Consider the following 16,344-nt stretch of genomic DNA (forward strand, 5'->3'; position numbering starts at 1 on the left):
GATCTGGTGCTACTTGGATAGACAAATATTTGGTTAGGTTGGTGGGTCGGTAGGTTAGGTAGGTGGTTAGGTCTCCCATCCAACTCATCTGGCCCAGTCCTGCTCAGAGATCAGGCAAAAATGAGCATGGCCACAGTGATGAAATTAAACTTATATTTTGACAATCAGAACTATGGATAGGCCCAAAAATTATGTATTAACCATAAACCAGGTCAACACAGCTACAGTTTGATGGTTAAAGGTTTTATATTACCCCTAACTGACTCTTGTGAGCTTTAAGTCATGTTATAATGTTGTTACCTCATCAGAAACAGACCTGGAGCTGTGTTTTGTTTTGGCCCAATGAGGCTCATTTGGTCTTACCCTAATTTATTTTATTAGGTTCTTTTTTCAGACCAAGGGTTTGTTTCATCCCTGACAGTTTCAGACTTACTTGGACTAAATCAGCTGAGCAACACGTCACAACAATGTCACGTGACCACCCAGAGGAAGAGCGCAGGGAGCAGAACAAACTGTCAGGGATGAAAGCAAACTCTTCATCTGAAAAAAGAACTTAATAATCATTCACACATGTATGAGTATGTATGAGTAATCCTTTATTTTTAGTCTGTCTACATCTCCAAAGCTCAAAATGCTCTGTTCCACTTTGTGATGTCATGAAGCTGTATTTTTTTTAAAGTTAACAACTCTTTTTACTTTTAGTTCAGTAAAGATTGACAATCCAGGACTGAAATGATCCAAATGATTCTAGTGGATCTTAAAAACACAGTGGAGCACTTCCTGTATGACATCACAAGGAGTGTTTTCTGCTTGAGAGAAGAACTATTACTACTACTAAATATTAAATAAAATTTATAAAAAAAATAAAATACAATTTGGGGCAGGAAATTAATTCCTTCCTCACATAAATCTTGCTCAACAAAACTGGGAAAATATGGTACATAAATTCTTTTTAACCAGTTTTTTTACAGCTTGGCCGTTATATGATGGCCTGGCGACTACTTTGCCAACCTTGTCGGCACGATTCCTGCCACCTCAATCACATCACTGCTTCCTCCAAATTGCCAAACTTAAGTAATATTACCAAAACTCCTAGAAACTGCTTCTATTTCCTGCCTGCTATGTTGCGCCATGTTTCTTTTTTATGTCACTTCGAAATAGGGATTTCATGGCAACGTCGTCTTTTCCTCCACTTTTTCTGTGAAGCTGAGGCTGATCGGACGCAGCACAGAGAATACAGCTTATCCAGTCAGTCAGACAACTAATCTGGTGTCAGCAGCACTGACCTGAAGTCAAACTGCTCCTGTGTCGTTGTAAACATCAGACTGTCTGTGGTGTCGCTGCACTAATCATCACATCTTGGTTAAATAAAGCACAAAATATGGGAAATGGGAGTTTGAGCAGCTCCTTGGCGGCAGTCACGACCACTGCTGCAGCTCTTGAAACACCAAACTCCACCTGAGAATTCTGTCTCCAGCTCAAATTTCAAAGGAGATTTTCTAGAAAGTCGTGATGTCATGTGAACCCATGGTGAAACCGGTGATACAACTAAACAATATTAACTACTGTATCAGCTCGTGTGGTGTCCCTTCTCCTCTCATAGGCCCTGACTTGATTTCCATAGATTTTCCTGGATGCCTGTGGAGCCGAGCGTAACCGGACCCCCCTCACGCGCACGCCCAAGTACTCAGGAGCGTGCACGTGCATGTAGCGATCCGGCACGTCGATGGAGCTTCCTGCTAATTGTAACTGAATCCGCGCTAACCTTTGCTAACCGCGCGAACGCCGGAGTCAAGCCAAGGTCAGGGGAGCGAGAGAGCGCCATCGATCCCACAATGCACCTCTGCAGTCCATCTCCCCACAGCCAAACAGCATTAGGTCTGTCGCCGACCGCCCCGCTCAATCGGAATGCTGTTTCCGACCCAGAAGAGAAGAAGTGTACGGAGAAACTTGTAATCGATCTAAAATATTTGAGTTCATGTCTGGAATTTTCTGTGACAAATATATTGTTTGTATTGATCTCTCTGTACTTTTTATACAGAGAGGTCAGTCTGGTCACCACTTTTTTCCGTGTTCCGAGTAAGTTAATGATGAGGGCCCTGTTACGACCCAAAAAGATGAGTCCAAACATATTTAAGAAGGACACGGAAACCAAATTAAAACTTAGAGTTTTTTTGTTTTTTTCATTGTAGATGTCTTGAAACCCCAAAAGAAACCCTTAGCCCATGCCTAAAAAGAAGAACCAAGAAAAAGTAACAGAAAGGTGGACCTGATGAGCCGACCAAGCAGAACAAAAGGATGCGGCACCGGACCAACCCCGTACAGGGCCATAGAAGCCAGTGCTGACATCACTAACCTAAAGGAAAAAAGATATTCCCAAAACTAACCTTATCAAACAAAAGGTGAAAACAGGACAGCCATTCCCACCAGGTCAAACACAAAAGGCTAACAGCACCTACCAGGCATGGTGCGGCCTGCAGCGAGCAGCCAAGGCGAGGGAGCACGCAAAGCGACGAGCACGTGCCCAGGTGTGCGGAGGGCGAGGCGGTGTGCAGCGAGAGTGCAGGAGCAAGGACCAGCCACGCCACAAAACACACATAAATATAAAAATACACACAATGGGATGTGCAAAGGGACAGCACATAACAGGCCCACTGTTATAACCTCATATTCTCTCTATTATCTCTCCTTTGAAGGCAGCCTAATGAAAAATGAGATGTACTGATATCGGCTCCATGACACCAGTTACATCGATATCCTGGTTGGGCCTGTAACTGGATGTGATAAGACGATTTACAAACTGATTTTGTTCAAGAACGTCTGTGTTTTAAGGAAATAAGTGCTACTTTTTGTCCCTACATTGGCATTGGTTGGATACTTACAGTCATATTACAGCTATTGTTATTGGATCGGTGCATCGTTACAGTGAACTATGAGGAAACCAAAAGCATGATGGGGGATTAACTTTCTAATCATGACTGAAATATCACCACCATATAACAAAATACCACCAAAAATAAGCACAAATCTTGCACACTGGTTCTTCAGTCCAACATCTCAGCTCTAGGACATCACATGACCACAACACTACTATTACTACAGTACTACAGTAGAGGTGGTCCAGTGCAGCTCTGTGTGCCGTAGTGTCAGAGACAGACTCATATGTTGTGAATGAGTGTGACCTCTGTGGACGTGTGACGCCTCTGTTACAGAACACAGAAACATGAGCCCAGGAAGTGGGCTCAGACCTGCTCATGCACCTCATCTGTCAGATCAGGAACTCAGAGCGGAACAGAGCAGCACGAAGTAGGAAAAGTACTACAAGTCTGAGTTATCTGGCTGCATCATTTCCTCCACACATGACAAAATCTCCAGCCTTACTCAGTTTGAAAGGCCCATATTACACTATAGTATGTTCTAAAGATGTTTCCTCACAAACAGACCTGGAGTTGTGTTTTGTTTCATTCACACATGTTTAACACACAAATCCTGCACAATTAGGCTGAGTTTAGGCTCTGTTCCACCTTGTGATCATGTGGTAATACAGGAAATGCTCCATTGTGTTTTTAAACTCCACAAACCTTCACTAGAATCATTTGGATAATTTCAGTCCTGGGACTGGTAATCTCTTCAGATCAAAAGGTAAAAGGAGCTGTTAAAAGAGCAAAAACACACAGCACACTAAGATGGCCGATGTCCAAAAACTTTTTTTTTTTTAGATGAGGTTTTGCAAAATGCCTCCTTCAAATAATTTCGTTGGTGCTTTGGACCACAGTACACTACTGTAAACTACTACTGCTACTGTGTACTGTAAATTCTTGGTTCTTTTTTTTAAGACAATACAGTAAAGTGTATTTATCTTGTTGACATGTTTCAGCTACTGCTGTAGTCCTCTGGAGGAGGTTCAAGGTGTGTGAAAGAGACACCTCCTCCAGAGAACACTGGGCAACAGGAGGTGTGGTCAGTCTGAGAGATCTGCCAGGTCCATCAGGCTGACCACCCCTACAGGAAGAAACAACAGCTGATATACGACACGTCACCACCAACACAAGTGACAGTTCTGAAGATGCAGCAGCAGAAACATGTCAACAAGATACGAGCCTCCCACAGCTGCAGATCCTCAGGCAGGTTCCTGTGATTGTTCCAAAGTCCAGGCTCCGGACGAAGGTGATGGAGCCTTTTCAGTCCAGGCTCCTCAGCTTTGAAACAATCTGCCTGAAGAGATAAGACTCACGCCATCAGTGTCATCTTTTAAATCACTTCTTAAAACCCATTTTTATCAGCTGGCCTTCCTTTAACTGGTGTTAGCTTAAGTTTATTCTTTATTTATTTTTATTCTATTGTTTTTTATTTATTCATTCATTTATATATTAATTGGATTGTTTGCATAATTGTCTGTTTTTGTTTGAGTTCTGTTAACTATTTTTATGATTTCTGTATTGTTCATTTCTGCTTGTAAAGCACTTTGTAAACCTTGTTTTAAAAAGTGCTTTATAAATAAAGATGCACTATTAGTATTACTAATCTGTGCTATGGAACATTCTAGACAAAGCAATAGTGTTTCCATGGAGTCAAGCAGGTGGCGGACCCTCAACTAGAAATGTTACACACCTTTGCTGATTATAAAAAAATAAATAAATAAAAAAAAAGTGTTGTTTATTTTTGTCAATACTGCTCACTGTTCTAACTCCCTGATGACATTAGTTCAGATCACAGCTTTGAACCTGTCGCTAAAACAAGATCACACAACGACCAGAGCTGCGACACTAGTGTAGCCACGTTACCTTTGTGTGTGTGTGTGTGTGTGTGTGTGTGTGTGCGTGTTTGTGATTAAGAGCCCGAGCACATCATTAACTCCACAGCCGCGACCCTGGGGTCAAAGGTCACGCCGGGGTCAAGTGTGTGGACGTGCCCTGGACTCCATCTGGCCCCTCCCCCGGGACCCGCACCACCAACAGCGACACAAACCACGGACAAAATCAAACGAGCAAAATGAATTAGAGGAAGACCATGAAAAATACTGTTCAAATATGTTTAAAAAACTACTTGTATATTGGAATTTTTGATATAAGGTTTGGAATTTCAGACATAAGGTTTGGAATTTCTAATAAAAGATTCAGAATTGATGATAAAAAAAAAAAAAGTTTGGAATTTCTGATAAAAGGTTTGGAATTTCTGATAGAAGGTTTGGAATTTCTGATAAAAGATTTTGAATTTCTAATAAAAGGTTTGGAATTTCAGATATAAGGTTTGGAATATCAGATATAAGGTTTGGAATTTCTGATAAAAGGTTTGGAATTTCTGATAAAAGATTTGGAATTTTCAGTAAAAGGTCTGGAATTTCTGATAAAAAGGTTTGGAATTTCAGATATAAGGTGTGGAATTTCAGATATAAAGTTTGGAATTTCAGATATAAGGTTTGGAATTTCTGATGTAAGTCTTGGAATTTCTGATATAAAGTTTGGAGTTTCTGATATAAGGTTTGGAATTTCTGATAAGGTTTGGAATTTCTAATAAATGGTTTGGAATTTCTAATAAATGGTTTGGAATTTCCTATAAAACATTTGGGATTTCTGATATAAGGTTTGGAATTTCTGATATAAGGTTTGGAATTTCAGATATAAAGTTTGGAATTTCTGATATAAGGTTTGGAATTTCAGATATAAAGTTTGGAATTTCAGATATAAGGTTTGGAATTTCAGATATAAAGTTTGGAATTTCTGATATAAGGTTTGGAATTCCTGATAGTAGGTTAACATTTTACAATCTCACTGCTGACAATCGTAATGATAATTTATTATACATTTCACACATGAATATGTTCAAATCTCCTACTGCAGTATTCTGTTAATGATTCTCCACAGGTGAACATCAGTTCTACCTTGTGATGTCATTAGGTTGTAATTCAGGAAGTTTTTCTGTGTTTGAAGAATGAGTAATTTACTTCTATAATAACTGCAAACACATAACATTTAGATCACCGTGTTACCTTCTATTGTTTTGAAAATGCTATATTCACTTCTCTTTGCTCTTTGCACTAAGTCGCTCCCCCTTCAGAGCACTACAACAACACAATCAACGTGTCTCCCGCTAATGAAACTACTGCAAATCGCATCAGGTTTGTGAAGTTGCCGTGTACAGTTTTGTATTATGTTTTGTGTATTTTATGTGGGAGCATGGGCGATGTAGGTTTGTGGGCGGAGCCTTGTACAGAATCTCACATCTAACCATAAAAAGGGTTTGAATAGGGCCCGGGAGAGATGGCTAGATTACTCAAACATGCATGGATGACATCTAAAATCTCTTCTGGCATGTTTTTGAGGAGGGAACAACATTATAACTTATTATATAAAACTCCAAGAAGTCAATTTTGTGTAATATTTACTCTTTTTCCTTGTTTTTTCCAACCGTCTCAACTTTTCTAAGAAGCTATTATTCATAATCTTATTTTAACCGGCTCACTCCTCAGAGCACGAGCAGGGGGTGTGTCTGTGAGTGTTGTGGTACTTTCACATTATGCCACACTGAAGATAGCTGTGGACAACTCTGGTCAAACATCTGCATTATTAATACACGGAGTCTATGGTGTATGGGTCTAGGGTTTCAACATGTGGTCAGCGTGCCTCTTGTCTGATCCCGCTGTGGTGCACACTTTCTAGAAACATCTCCTCGTCTGATCCCGCTGTGGTGCACACTTTCTAGAAACATCTCCTCGTCTGATCCCGCTGTGGTGCACACTTTCTAGAAACATCTCCATCACTTTTGTTCAGTATATATAAATGTTTTTTTGTGTGTGTGTGTGTTAAATCAAGAAGTAAAAGGATACACAATGGAAAGTAGAGGTGGGACCAAGTTATTGTTTTGCAAGTCTTGAGTAAGTCTCAAGTCCAAGTCCAGGTTCTGTGCTTTGAGTTTCAAGTTCTTTCATGTTCTTAAAAGTCCAATATTACTCAAGATTGACTCTTGTGGGCTTAAAAGGTGCACCGTGTAACTTTTCTGGTGGAAGGTCCATTGAATGCTTTTTTAAAGATGTTATTGCTTTGTCTGGAATGTTTCACAGTATGGCATTAAACCTTTAAATCTTCATGGAGACCAAACCAGGGCAAGTTACAGGTCAAACTTCAGAAGAATGAATGTTTTTCTAGGTATTTTTTAGCTAAAAAAAAAAAAAAAAAAAAAAAAAAACACTTGTAAATGAATAAATGTAAATTCGAGCTGTTTAAAGTCATACTGTGGAACATTCCGGGCAGAGCAATGACGTACTCATAGAAACAAGAAGGTGGCAGACCTCCAACCAAGAAGTTACAAAGTTAAACATTTTCTTAGATTGTCCACCACTGATTTCACTCCATGTTTTGTTTTTTGTTTTTCTGAAATGTTCCACAGTATGGCATTTCATTTAATTATCTCCATGAAGACGAGGAGCACGCCACCAGGCTAAGTTACGGGTCAGATCTGTGGAGAAGTGTGCCCGCTCACAGTAAGAATGCATGTTTTTTTGCAGTGGTTATGAGAAATAATAACTCCTCTACCACCATACTGTGGAACATCCCAGGCTAAGTAATAACATCACCATGGAGACAAGCAGACAAACCCTCCACAAGAAAAGTTACACAGTGCACCTTTAAGCCAAGTTTGAATGCTGTTACCTCATGCAAAACAAACCTGGAGTTGTGTTTGTTTCATTCACACATGTTTGAGTAACTCTTTATTATTAGTCTGTCTACATCTCCAAAGCTCCAAATGCTCTGTTCCACCTTGTGATGTCATGAAGTGGTAGTTTTCAAGTGAACATTTACCTTTAGTTCAGTAGAGATTGGCAGTTCCAAGGCTTAAATCATCATCATCATGTACATTTATATAATTATGCCTTATTTATCTACTAAATATTTTTTGACAAAACAAGAGGTCAGTGATTTGAGGATTCAGTTCTAGAAGTAACTTTTTTCTTTTGCTACATAACTGCATACGTATATACTTATATACTTCATATATTTGATGTGTTCTGTATGTACGTTTATCAAATGTAGTAAGTAGTAAACATACAGTATAGAAAAAACTTTAAATGAGAGGGTGTGTCTAAACTTGTGACTGGTAGTGTAGAAGGGACTGGCTTGGGGTGACCAGACGTCCCTATTTACTGAGGACAGTCCCAGTTTTCAAAGAGCCCTGTGTCCCCTGCCCTAGGAGATTTATCCAAAACCAGTGATTTGACCCAGTTTTATATAAACAAATGTCTCAGGTGTCCCTGTTTTGGACCAGTTTGACCCCTGCCATCAGTAAAGGGAAGCATAAATTATAATTTATTTCCGTAAAATACAAAAAAAGCTGCTTAAAAATGACCAAAACACAATGTGACAATACTGACTCACGCGTTCACCATGAACAGTCTCTGCAGAACAGTTTTCCTTAATTACATACTTGTTTCACAATTTTATTATTACCCATCACCAAAAAACTTGGGGATGTCCCAGTTTTTTATTTTGAAATGCTGGTCACCCTAGACTGGCTGATCAGGTTCCCACTAAACATTAGATGTCTTATGGATGTGCAAATCGTGTCTGTATTACGTCTGTTGGTCCAAGACCAATTCTGGACTAAATGACGTGCAAATGATGTCCACTATTTGGGCTTCAAACTATGACCCACTTGGACATCAGTCTGCAGTTAAACATTTGAACTGTGGCCTAGGGAACTTGAATCCCGCTCTTGACATAAAACATCATTGGCTGAGTGTCAGATCCACAGACTCACATGAACATTCACACTGACAGTGGCTCCTCTTTTCTACATCACTAACAACATTTGTTGTTGTTAGTGATACTAGTTGTTGTTTGTTGTTGTTAGTAATACTGGACGTCTGGAAGACGTTGGAAAAAAGACGTCATCTGGCGTCACAGTCTGCACCTTCAGTGGACCAAGATTGGATGCACAAAAATGACCCTAAAAAGACGTTGTTTCAACAGTTCCTTGCACAGCGGGTAAGACAATATTAGCTATATTAAAAAGAAATTGTGTACAATAATACTTTAAACACTAAAGGTACCGCTCCAAAACCCTGGTGAGTGCACTTGCCCCGTGTGAGCTGTTGTGTCTCAGACTGACAGAGTAATACTGACCTACTGAGAGGAAAGACTAATCGCCTCCAGCTCACACCAGTCTTACGTTGGCTTAGCGGGCTTACTGTCTAATTGTTTATAACAAGAAAGAACATCTCCATGGAGACCACCAGGACGCACTGTCCAATCTAACTGGTTTACTTTACTCACAGCTTTGAATTTGTGGGTTTTAATGATTGTTGTAAAGTAACAGTGACTTTCACTGTGAAAAAAGCACATCATGTCACAATTAGACTAAGGTCAACTTGAATGAGACGAGTTACTTCAACAGAGACATGTTATTGTCAAGAGTCCAGCTCCATTTCCCAGTCTGTCACCCACTGTGTTCCAGTCAAATGAAGCTCATGAGGGTGGCAGTTGTAAGGGCAAATTTGGAGCCAAGTTCTGTTTTAGGAATGGAATTTTGAGTTTCATATTTGGACCAAAAGTATCATAGCAAGCAAAGACCTAATCAACAACGAGGGGGCTGAAGGAACGGCCTTTAAGCAGTGAGCGGGCGCCTTGAGTTTGAGACAAAATAGTGATATAAAATCACAAGGATGATGTTAAGTGGGTTAGTACAAAACATTTTAAAACTAAAATGAGAAGCCTGACAGACCTCTGTGAAGTTGGTCCCGTCAAACGCAAACCTACACACAAACAATGTCAATCGTTTGTGCTGTTTTGTGCTGCAAAAAGTTTAGTTTGTGCTGCTTTAGTTTTGGAGATATTAACGATTCTGTTACAGGTCAAATTGGGGTCAGCCCCCAGGAAGCTTCAAACTGCTCTTTAACGGACCAAAATGGTGTCAGTCGTTTGTGCTTTTTTGTGCTGTAAACGACCTCAGGCTGTGGAAAAGTCTGTATCAATCTTTAGTAACTTGCTTTTGATTCATATTTTATATAATAATACAGACTTTTCCACAGCCTCAGATCGTTTATCTTCACTAACTTTGCAGAGTTTGCCGCCGTCAGCACAGCACAAAGCAGCACAAACGAAATACAAATGTTTCGTATTATTTTCCGTCTGTTTTGAGGCTGTTTAACAGTTTGAGGGGCTTGATGATGTCACCAACCCAAAATAAAACTGCTAATATCTTAAAATCTGTGTATCATTCGTTCAGAGCCCACGGCAGGACCGGAACTCGAAAAGCTTTTCTTCGAACCCAGCGGAAAACTGAAAAAAGCGGAAACCATTCGTTCCAGTCTGGTCCCGATCTGTCCCAGTCCAAATCCCGATCTGGGGTCCCGGTCTGGTCCCGGTCTGGTCCGGTCTGGTCTCGAACCTGGGGTCAGTCCTGGTTTCAGTCCGTATGCGGTGCAAAAGTCCGGCTTTCACAGTCACGGAACTCACGTAAACGGGAAACGGCCGTTATCCGTTTTTTCCATTCTTCATTTAAACACTTATTTTTGTTTTTATATTAAAAAACGAATGAACGAATGATACACGGATTTCTTAAGAACCATAATCACACAAACACAACTTTTTTCAGAATAAACAACACCATTTGGGGGCGTTTTAGAGCATTTTGAAGCTTCCTGGAAGCTGCTGACCCCAATTTGACCTATAAAAGAATCATTAATATCTCATAAACTAAAGCAGCACAAACGAAACCTTTTGCAGAACAAATGAAGCACAAATGACTGACATAGGCTACGTTCAGACTGCAGGGCTTAACGCTCAATTCAGATTTTTTTGTGAAATCTGATGTTTTTTGCGAGGTCGTTCACATTTCCAATTAAATGTGACTTGTATGTGACTCCAGTGTGAACATTAACAGCCCAAAAGTGTCCCACATGTGCACTGGAGACACAATGACGTCAACCACGGCGAGCGTCTCTGTGTTTACAGAAGTTGTCCAAACATGGACGCAGCATTGAGCACCTGGAGATTTTAAAGTTCCTCTCGTACCGGAGCCAGAACATGAACAACTTACTTGTTTTAAGGAGGAGATTGAGAAGGAGAAGGACGAGGTTTTTGGCCGTGGTGTTTTGTGGGGCAGCGGCAACGACGTCTGTAGAAATGAACATTTGGATGCAGAGACGGAGCCAAGAGTGGTGAATGGTGATGTGCTTCATTAACAAGTTCATTAACAATTTTCGCTGACTTCAGCGCAGAATAGTGACGTTTGTGGCTTGTTGATAATGTGTAGGTCGCATGAATGCGCTTTGGCCGTTCACACTCAAGTCACATGTCAAAAGGATATGTATCGGTTTGAGGAGCACATATCCAAGTGGCCTGGGTCACATTTGAAAAAATCGGATCTGTGTGGTTCACACTAAGTCATTAAAAGATCAGATACAGGAACATAGAAGCCAAAAAATCGGATTTGGGTCACTTCAGGCTGCAGTCTGAACGCAGTCATAGTTTTTGTGTAAGTTTGAGTTTGATGAGGGCCAACTTCACACAGACGCCTGACAACAGCAGTTACAGAGAAAGGGGCAGCAGTTTTTCAGTAGAAAGTAAACTGGAACCAGAGTTGATGGAGCTGGAAGCGCGTCCATGCTCACTTTCTATTTCTGGCACGTTGGACATTTATTTAAACAGTCTATGGCATTAACATTAAGATTATGACTTGATATGTGAATGACACAGCGAGCTTTCCATTGTCTCCAAGTCTGACATCAGGAGCTTAGCCACACAACATCTGGAACATCATTACACACACACACACACACACACGTGCACACAGTGACCCTCGTGCACGCTCACAGAGAGGGCAGATGGTGGCCTCCTGGAAACTGCCACTTTAAGTAACATGGATACTAAAGGGGACAAGATTTTCTGACCTACAGTGTGTTCTAATGTTGTTTCCTCATCACAAACAGACCTGGAGTTGTGACAAACCCTGCACATTTAGGCTGAGTTCTTCTCTCAAACTGGAAAACACTGTTCCACCTTGTGATGTCATGTGGTAAAACAGGAAGTGCTCCACTGTGTTAACTCCACACACCTTTACTAGAATCATTTGGATCATTTCAGCCCTGGAATTTACCAGGTACAGTTCCAGTTTTGAGTCTGTGTCCCCTGTCCCAGCAGATTTATCCAAAACCATTGATTTGTCCCAGTTTTATACAAGAAATGTCCCAGGTGTCCCTATTTTGGGCCAATTTGATCCCTGCCAACAGTAAAGAGAAGCATAAGTTCTCATTTGTTTTGGTAAAATACTTGCCTGATTCATCAGATGGTTTTCTGTGCTTTTTTTTATTTAACCAATCACTGCTATTTGGTTGTGACGTATGTCATGCTCCACAATGCTCAGTGGTGTCCAAGTAATTTCCAGCACAACAGCAAACAAAGCAGAGACTGAACATGTCTGTCAATGATCACTGTCATTTCTGCGAGATGAACTTGTGAATTAAAGGTGCAATAAAAAATGCAAAGTTTGTATTTGACAAAGGAAGTCCAAAGGAGGAAAGTGTATGCAGTAGGGATGGACATGATTAGTCGATTAATCTATAATTGATCATTAAGAATTTCATTGATTACGTTCATTTTAATCGACAAACCGAATGTAGGTTGCTGTGTGTAGTGTGACCAAACAGGGTCTGTACATGTGTCTCTCTGCACTCAGAAGGAGCGAGCAGACAGTCAGTCTGCAACGTACCGAAGCACAAATGTGTATTTAACGATGACTTGTACAAGAAATTCCACACTTTCCGTTGCGTTCGGGACAAGTGTGAGTCCATGTGCACAGTGTACAAAGCAGCACATATGTTTCTGTGTCCAGTGGGAAAAAGTTTTACCAGGTGAGAGTCGCTCAATGTCGATGACGAGTCCCCACCTCCCTCCCCCCGTACAGTGTCCTGGTTTTGACAAATGCAAATCTGGTCACACTAACCTGTATTCACCTGAATCATGTCTTTTAATCCAACAGAAATTGACCGCATCAGCGACACAAGAGCTGTAGTTTTATCTTCGCTGAGTTTATGCAAATTAGCGATGTGGTTTAAGTTTCGTTTCTGTGAGAGTTGCACAGAACTGAATTAAACACATTATAATGTCAAACGGATTAATGTGGCTCTAGAGTGGTTACGGTTTATATGTCGTAAAGTTGAATTTATTTATGCAGATTAGTAGTGCAGATAGTAATAATAATGATGATCATTTTAATATAAAAACGTTAATGATTAATCGATAATCGATAGTTAATTCTTCTGACGATCGATTAAGAAAATGTCATCGAATGCCCATCCCTAGTATGCAGTCTGCTGTGGTGACTCGGGTTGGTTCAGCTCTTCGCTGATTGGCTGGTGCAGGGTCTACAACTTCTGGAATTCTTGCAAACCGTCTAGTGTATTCTGATTCCTGACCTAGTCGCTGGAGAGAAAATGTGACGATACTGACTCAGATGTCTGTCATGAATGGTCTCTTCAGAACAATTTTCCTTAATTATGCACTTGTTTCACAATTTTATTATTACCAACCACCAAAAAACTGCAATACCCCAGTTTTTCTTTCTTTCTTTTTTTTTTTTGTTTTTGTTTTTAATTCTGGTCAACCTAGACTGGCTGATCAGTAAGATAATATTAGCTATAACAAAAAGAAACTATGTACAATAATACTTTTAACACTAAAAGTCCTGCTCCAAAACCCTGGTACATGTACTTCTCTCAGACTGAAAAAGTAATACTGGAACTCCCAATCTCTACTGATCTAAAGGTAAAAGGAACTGTTCACTTGAAAACTACTGATTCATGACATCACAAGGTGAGACAGAGCATTTTGAGCTTTGGAGATGTAGACAGACTAATAATAAAGGTTTACTCTGAAAGAAAACACAGCTCCAGGTCTGTTTTTGATGAGGTAACAACATTATAACATGGCTCACCAGAGTCAATTCTGCGTGATATGAGACCTCTACAGGCAGCCTAACTGTTTTATTTAGCCTTTAATATGTTGCTTTCTTGGCAAAGGAGAAATTTGATTTGTCAACTGGACAAAGTTGATTTGGTTGAATATGTTTCACAGCTCATTAACGCTGCTTCTTCAGTTCTGATAGACGGACATGAAGTGAAGAAGCAGCTTGGATGAACTGTGGAACATATTCAACCAAATAAACTTTGTCCTGTAGACAAATCAAATTTCTCCTTTGCCATGATTCTACCTGGAAGACTGAGAGATTTTTCACATGTTGCTTTCTTGTAATGACTGTTTGGACATAGATTTGTTGACCTGGTTTATGTTTCATATCTCTGTGTACTGTGGTCCAAAGCAAGAAAAATAATCTGACTGAGCTTTTTTTGCTGAAACATGAAAAAAAAAAAAAAAAGCTTTTGGACATTGGCCATCGGAGTGTACTATGCATTTTTGTACCTCATATCTCTGTAATCACTGGGCCTATCCATGAACTCTTCACAAATGTAAGGTCAAAGGTCAAATAAAGTTCTCACCATAGTTTCTGAAAGTAATATTGTATGAGCAGCTCTTGAGGTCAAAATAAGTCCACTGTTTTTCTGTCTGCATCTAATTATAAAGTGTTTTATTGTTTTAGGAAGTGCGCTGTTAGCATCCTGGTTGTTGTTAGAATTACAGTGTTTGAAAGCTGTAAAAAGCTTAGAAACTTACAAACTCTGAATGCATAAGATAAGTGAGGAATCCACACAGGACCACACCACAACTTGAGCAGCTTTATTACTAGAAATGAAAAGTACATAAATACTCAAGTAACTCTAATTAAGTAGATTTTGGGGTAATTTTTTGTTACATTTAAAATCATAGGAATCTCTATCATCCCATTCACCACTCTCAGTGGTGTCCAACTAATCGCTGGCACAACAGCAAAAAAAGCAGAGAGTGAACATGTCTGTCATTGATCACTGTTGTTTCTGTGAGATGAACTTGCGAATTAAAGGTGCAATAAAAAATGTGAAGTTTGTATTTGACAAAGGAGGATAGTGTATGCAGTCAGCTATCGCAGCACAGGTTGGTTGTGGCCAACACGCCACTTAAGTTTGACGTCATGGCTTCACAGCTCACAGCTGTTTAGCCGGTGCACAGTCTACAAGTTCCAGGATTCTTGCAAACTGTCTAGTGTATTCTGATTCCTGAACTAGTGGCTGGAGAGAAATGAAATTGAGTGGAGGCACTAGGTGGCACCAGTCTGACTGATGAAAAACACCAATTTTACTCAAAACTGTGAAAATGTTAACACAATGGTAGCTCTTACACAAAATTATTTAGGAAAATATAACTAAAAATCCTGTACGCGAACAAATTGAACAATATGATATATCGATATTTCAGTATTTTTGCACACCCCTAATTACCACATGACATCACAAGGTGCAATACACTGTTTTGTGAAGAAGAAGGATAACTCATCTTTAATCTGCAGGGTTTGTGTGTTAAACATGTGTGAATGAAACAAAAAACACAACTTCATTTGTGATTGTAATGAAGAAACTACATTAGAACATGGATCAGAAAATCTTGTCATACGGGTCCTTTAACATGTGACTATCACGGAGCTATAGTCCCGGGAAAAGTTTGACATTCAGCGGTACTCATAAGAAAAACGCCACCAGACGTAGCTTACCTGTACCAGTCCAGACCGCGCGCGTAATGCCTGTCAAAGAAGTGCGGCTCGGAGCCCAGCGCGCGGATGTCCGGGTGCAACCGGAGGAACTCCAGCAGCGCGCGGGTGCCTCCCTTCTTCACCCCGATGATGAGCGCCTGGGGCAGTCTCCTCGTGGCGGTGTAGTCCTTCTCCAACCCGGTCCCCACCGCCGCTCCTCCGGGCGCAGCGGGGGGAGACGACGCGTTCAATCCCGGGGCATCGAACGCGCGCACGGGCACTCTCACGACGTACCCCCCTCGCGCCGCCGCCAGCTCCGTTTCGCAGCACCCCGTGAAGATGTACACGAGCGAGAAGCAGATGACCCCCAGGGAAGACGCGAGGGCGAGGCGGTGGAACGTGGCCATCGCCGGGCAGCGTCAGAGGAGCGGGCCATGCTACCACCGAGTGTCCGCTCCACCGCGCGGCATGGTCCCACTCCAACTTCCAAGAGTGGCTTTGCTTTTCTACTTCTTCAAAAGTCAGTTTAAAATATCCCAAATAAGAAACAGCGTATCCCAGTGAGCGTGCGTAAAAGCGTTTTGGAGACCCCGTGCGTAAAAGCGCGTCCGATTCTTCTCCAACTCTTTACGCGCTCGTTCCTGGACGTGTCCCGGTGCTCTCCTCCACGGGATTACTGCGCGCCTCATCCTCGGCTCATCTCGCAGCGGTGCACGGACACGCACGCGT

The 16,344-nt window shown here is 41.0% G+C and overlaps 1 protein-coding gene across 1 annotated transcript in view; it reads right to left on the reverse strand.

The window, feature by feature from the left end:
• hs3st3l (heparan sulfate (glucosamine) 3-O-sulfotransferase 3-like) overlaps nt 1-16,022 on the reverse strand; it is a 59,535-nt gene extending 43,513 nt beyond the window's left edge. Inside the window, exon 1 of the mRNA XM_020928926.2 lies at nt 15,637-16,022. Coding sequence (XP_020784585.2) covers nt 15,637-16,022 — 386 coding nt within the window. The remainder of the gene's footprint in view (nt 1-15,636) is intronic.
• Nucleotides 16,023-16,344: the final 322 nt, after the last annotated feature.

Source organism: Boleophthalmus pectinirostris, unplaced genomic scaffold (assembly GCF_026225935.1).
Source record: "Boleophthalmus pectinirostris isolate CB_2022bp ecotype Guang Dong unplaced genomic scaffold, ASM2622593v1 HiC_scaffold_14, whole genome shotgun sequence".
Classification (NCBI taxonomy): Eukaryota; Metazoa; Chordata; class Actinopteri; order Gobiiformes; family Gobiidae; genus Boleophthalmus; species Boleophthalmus pectinirostris.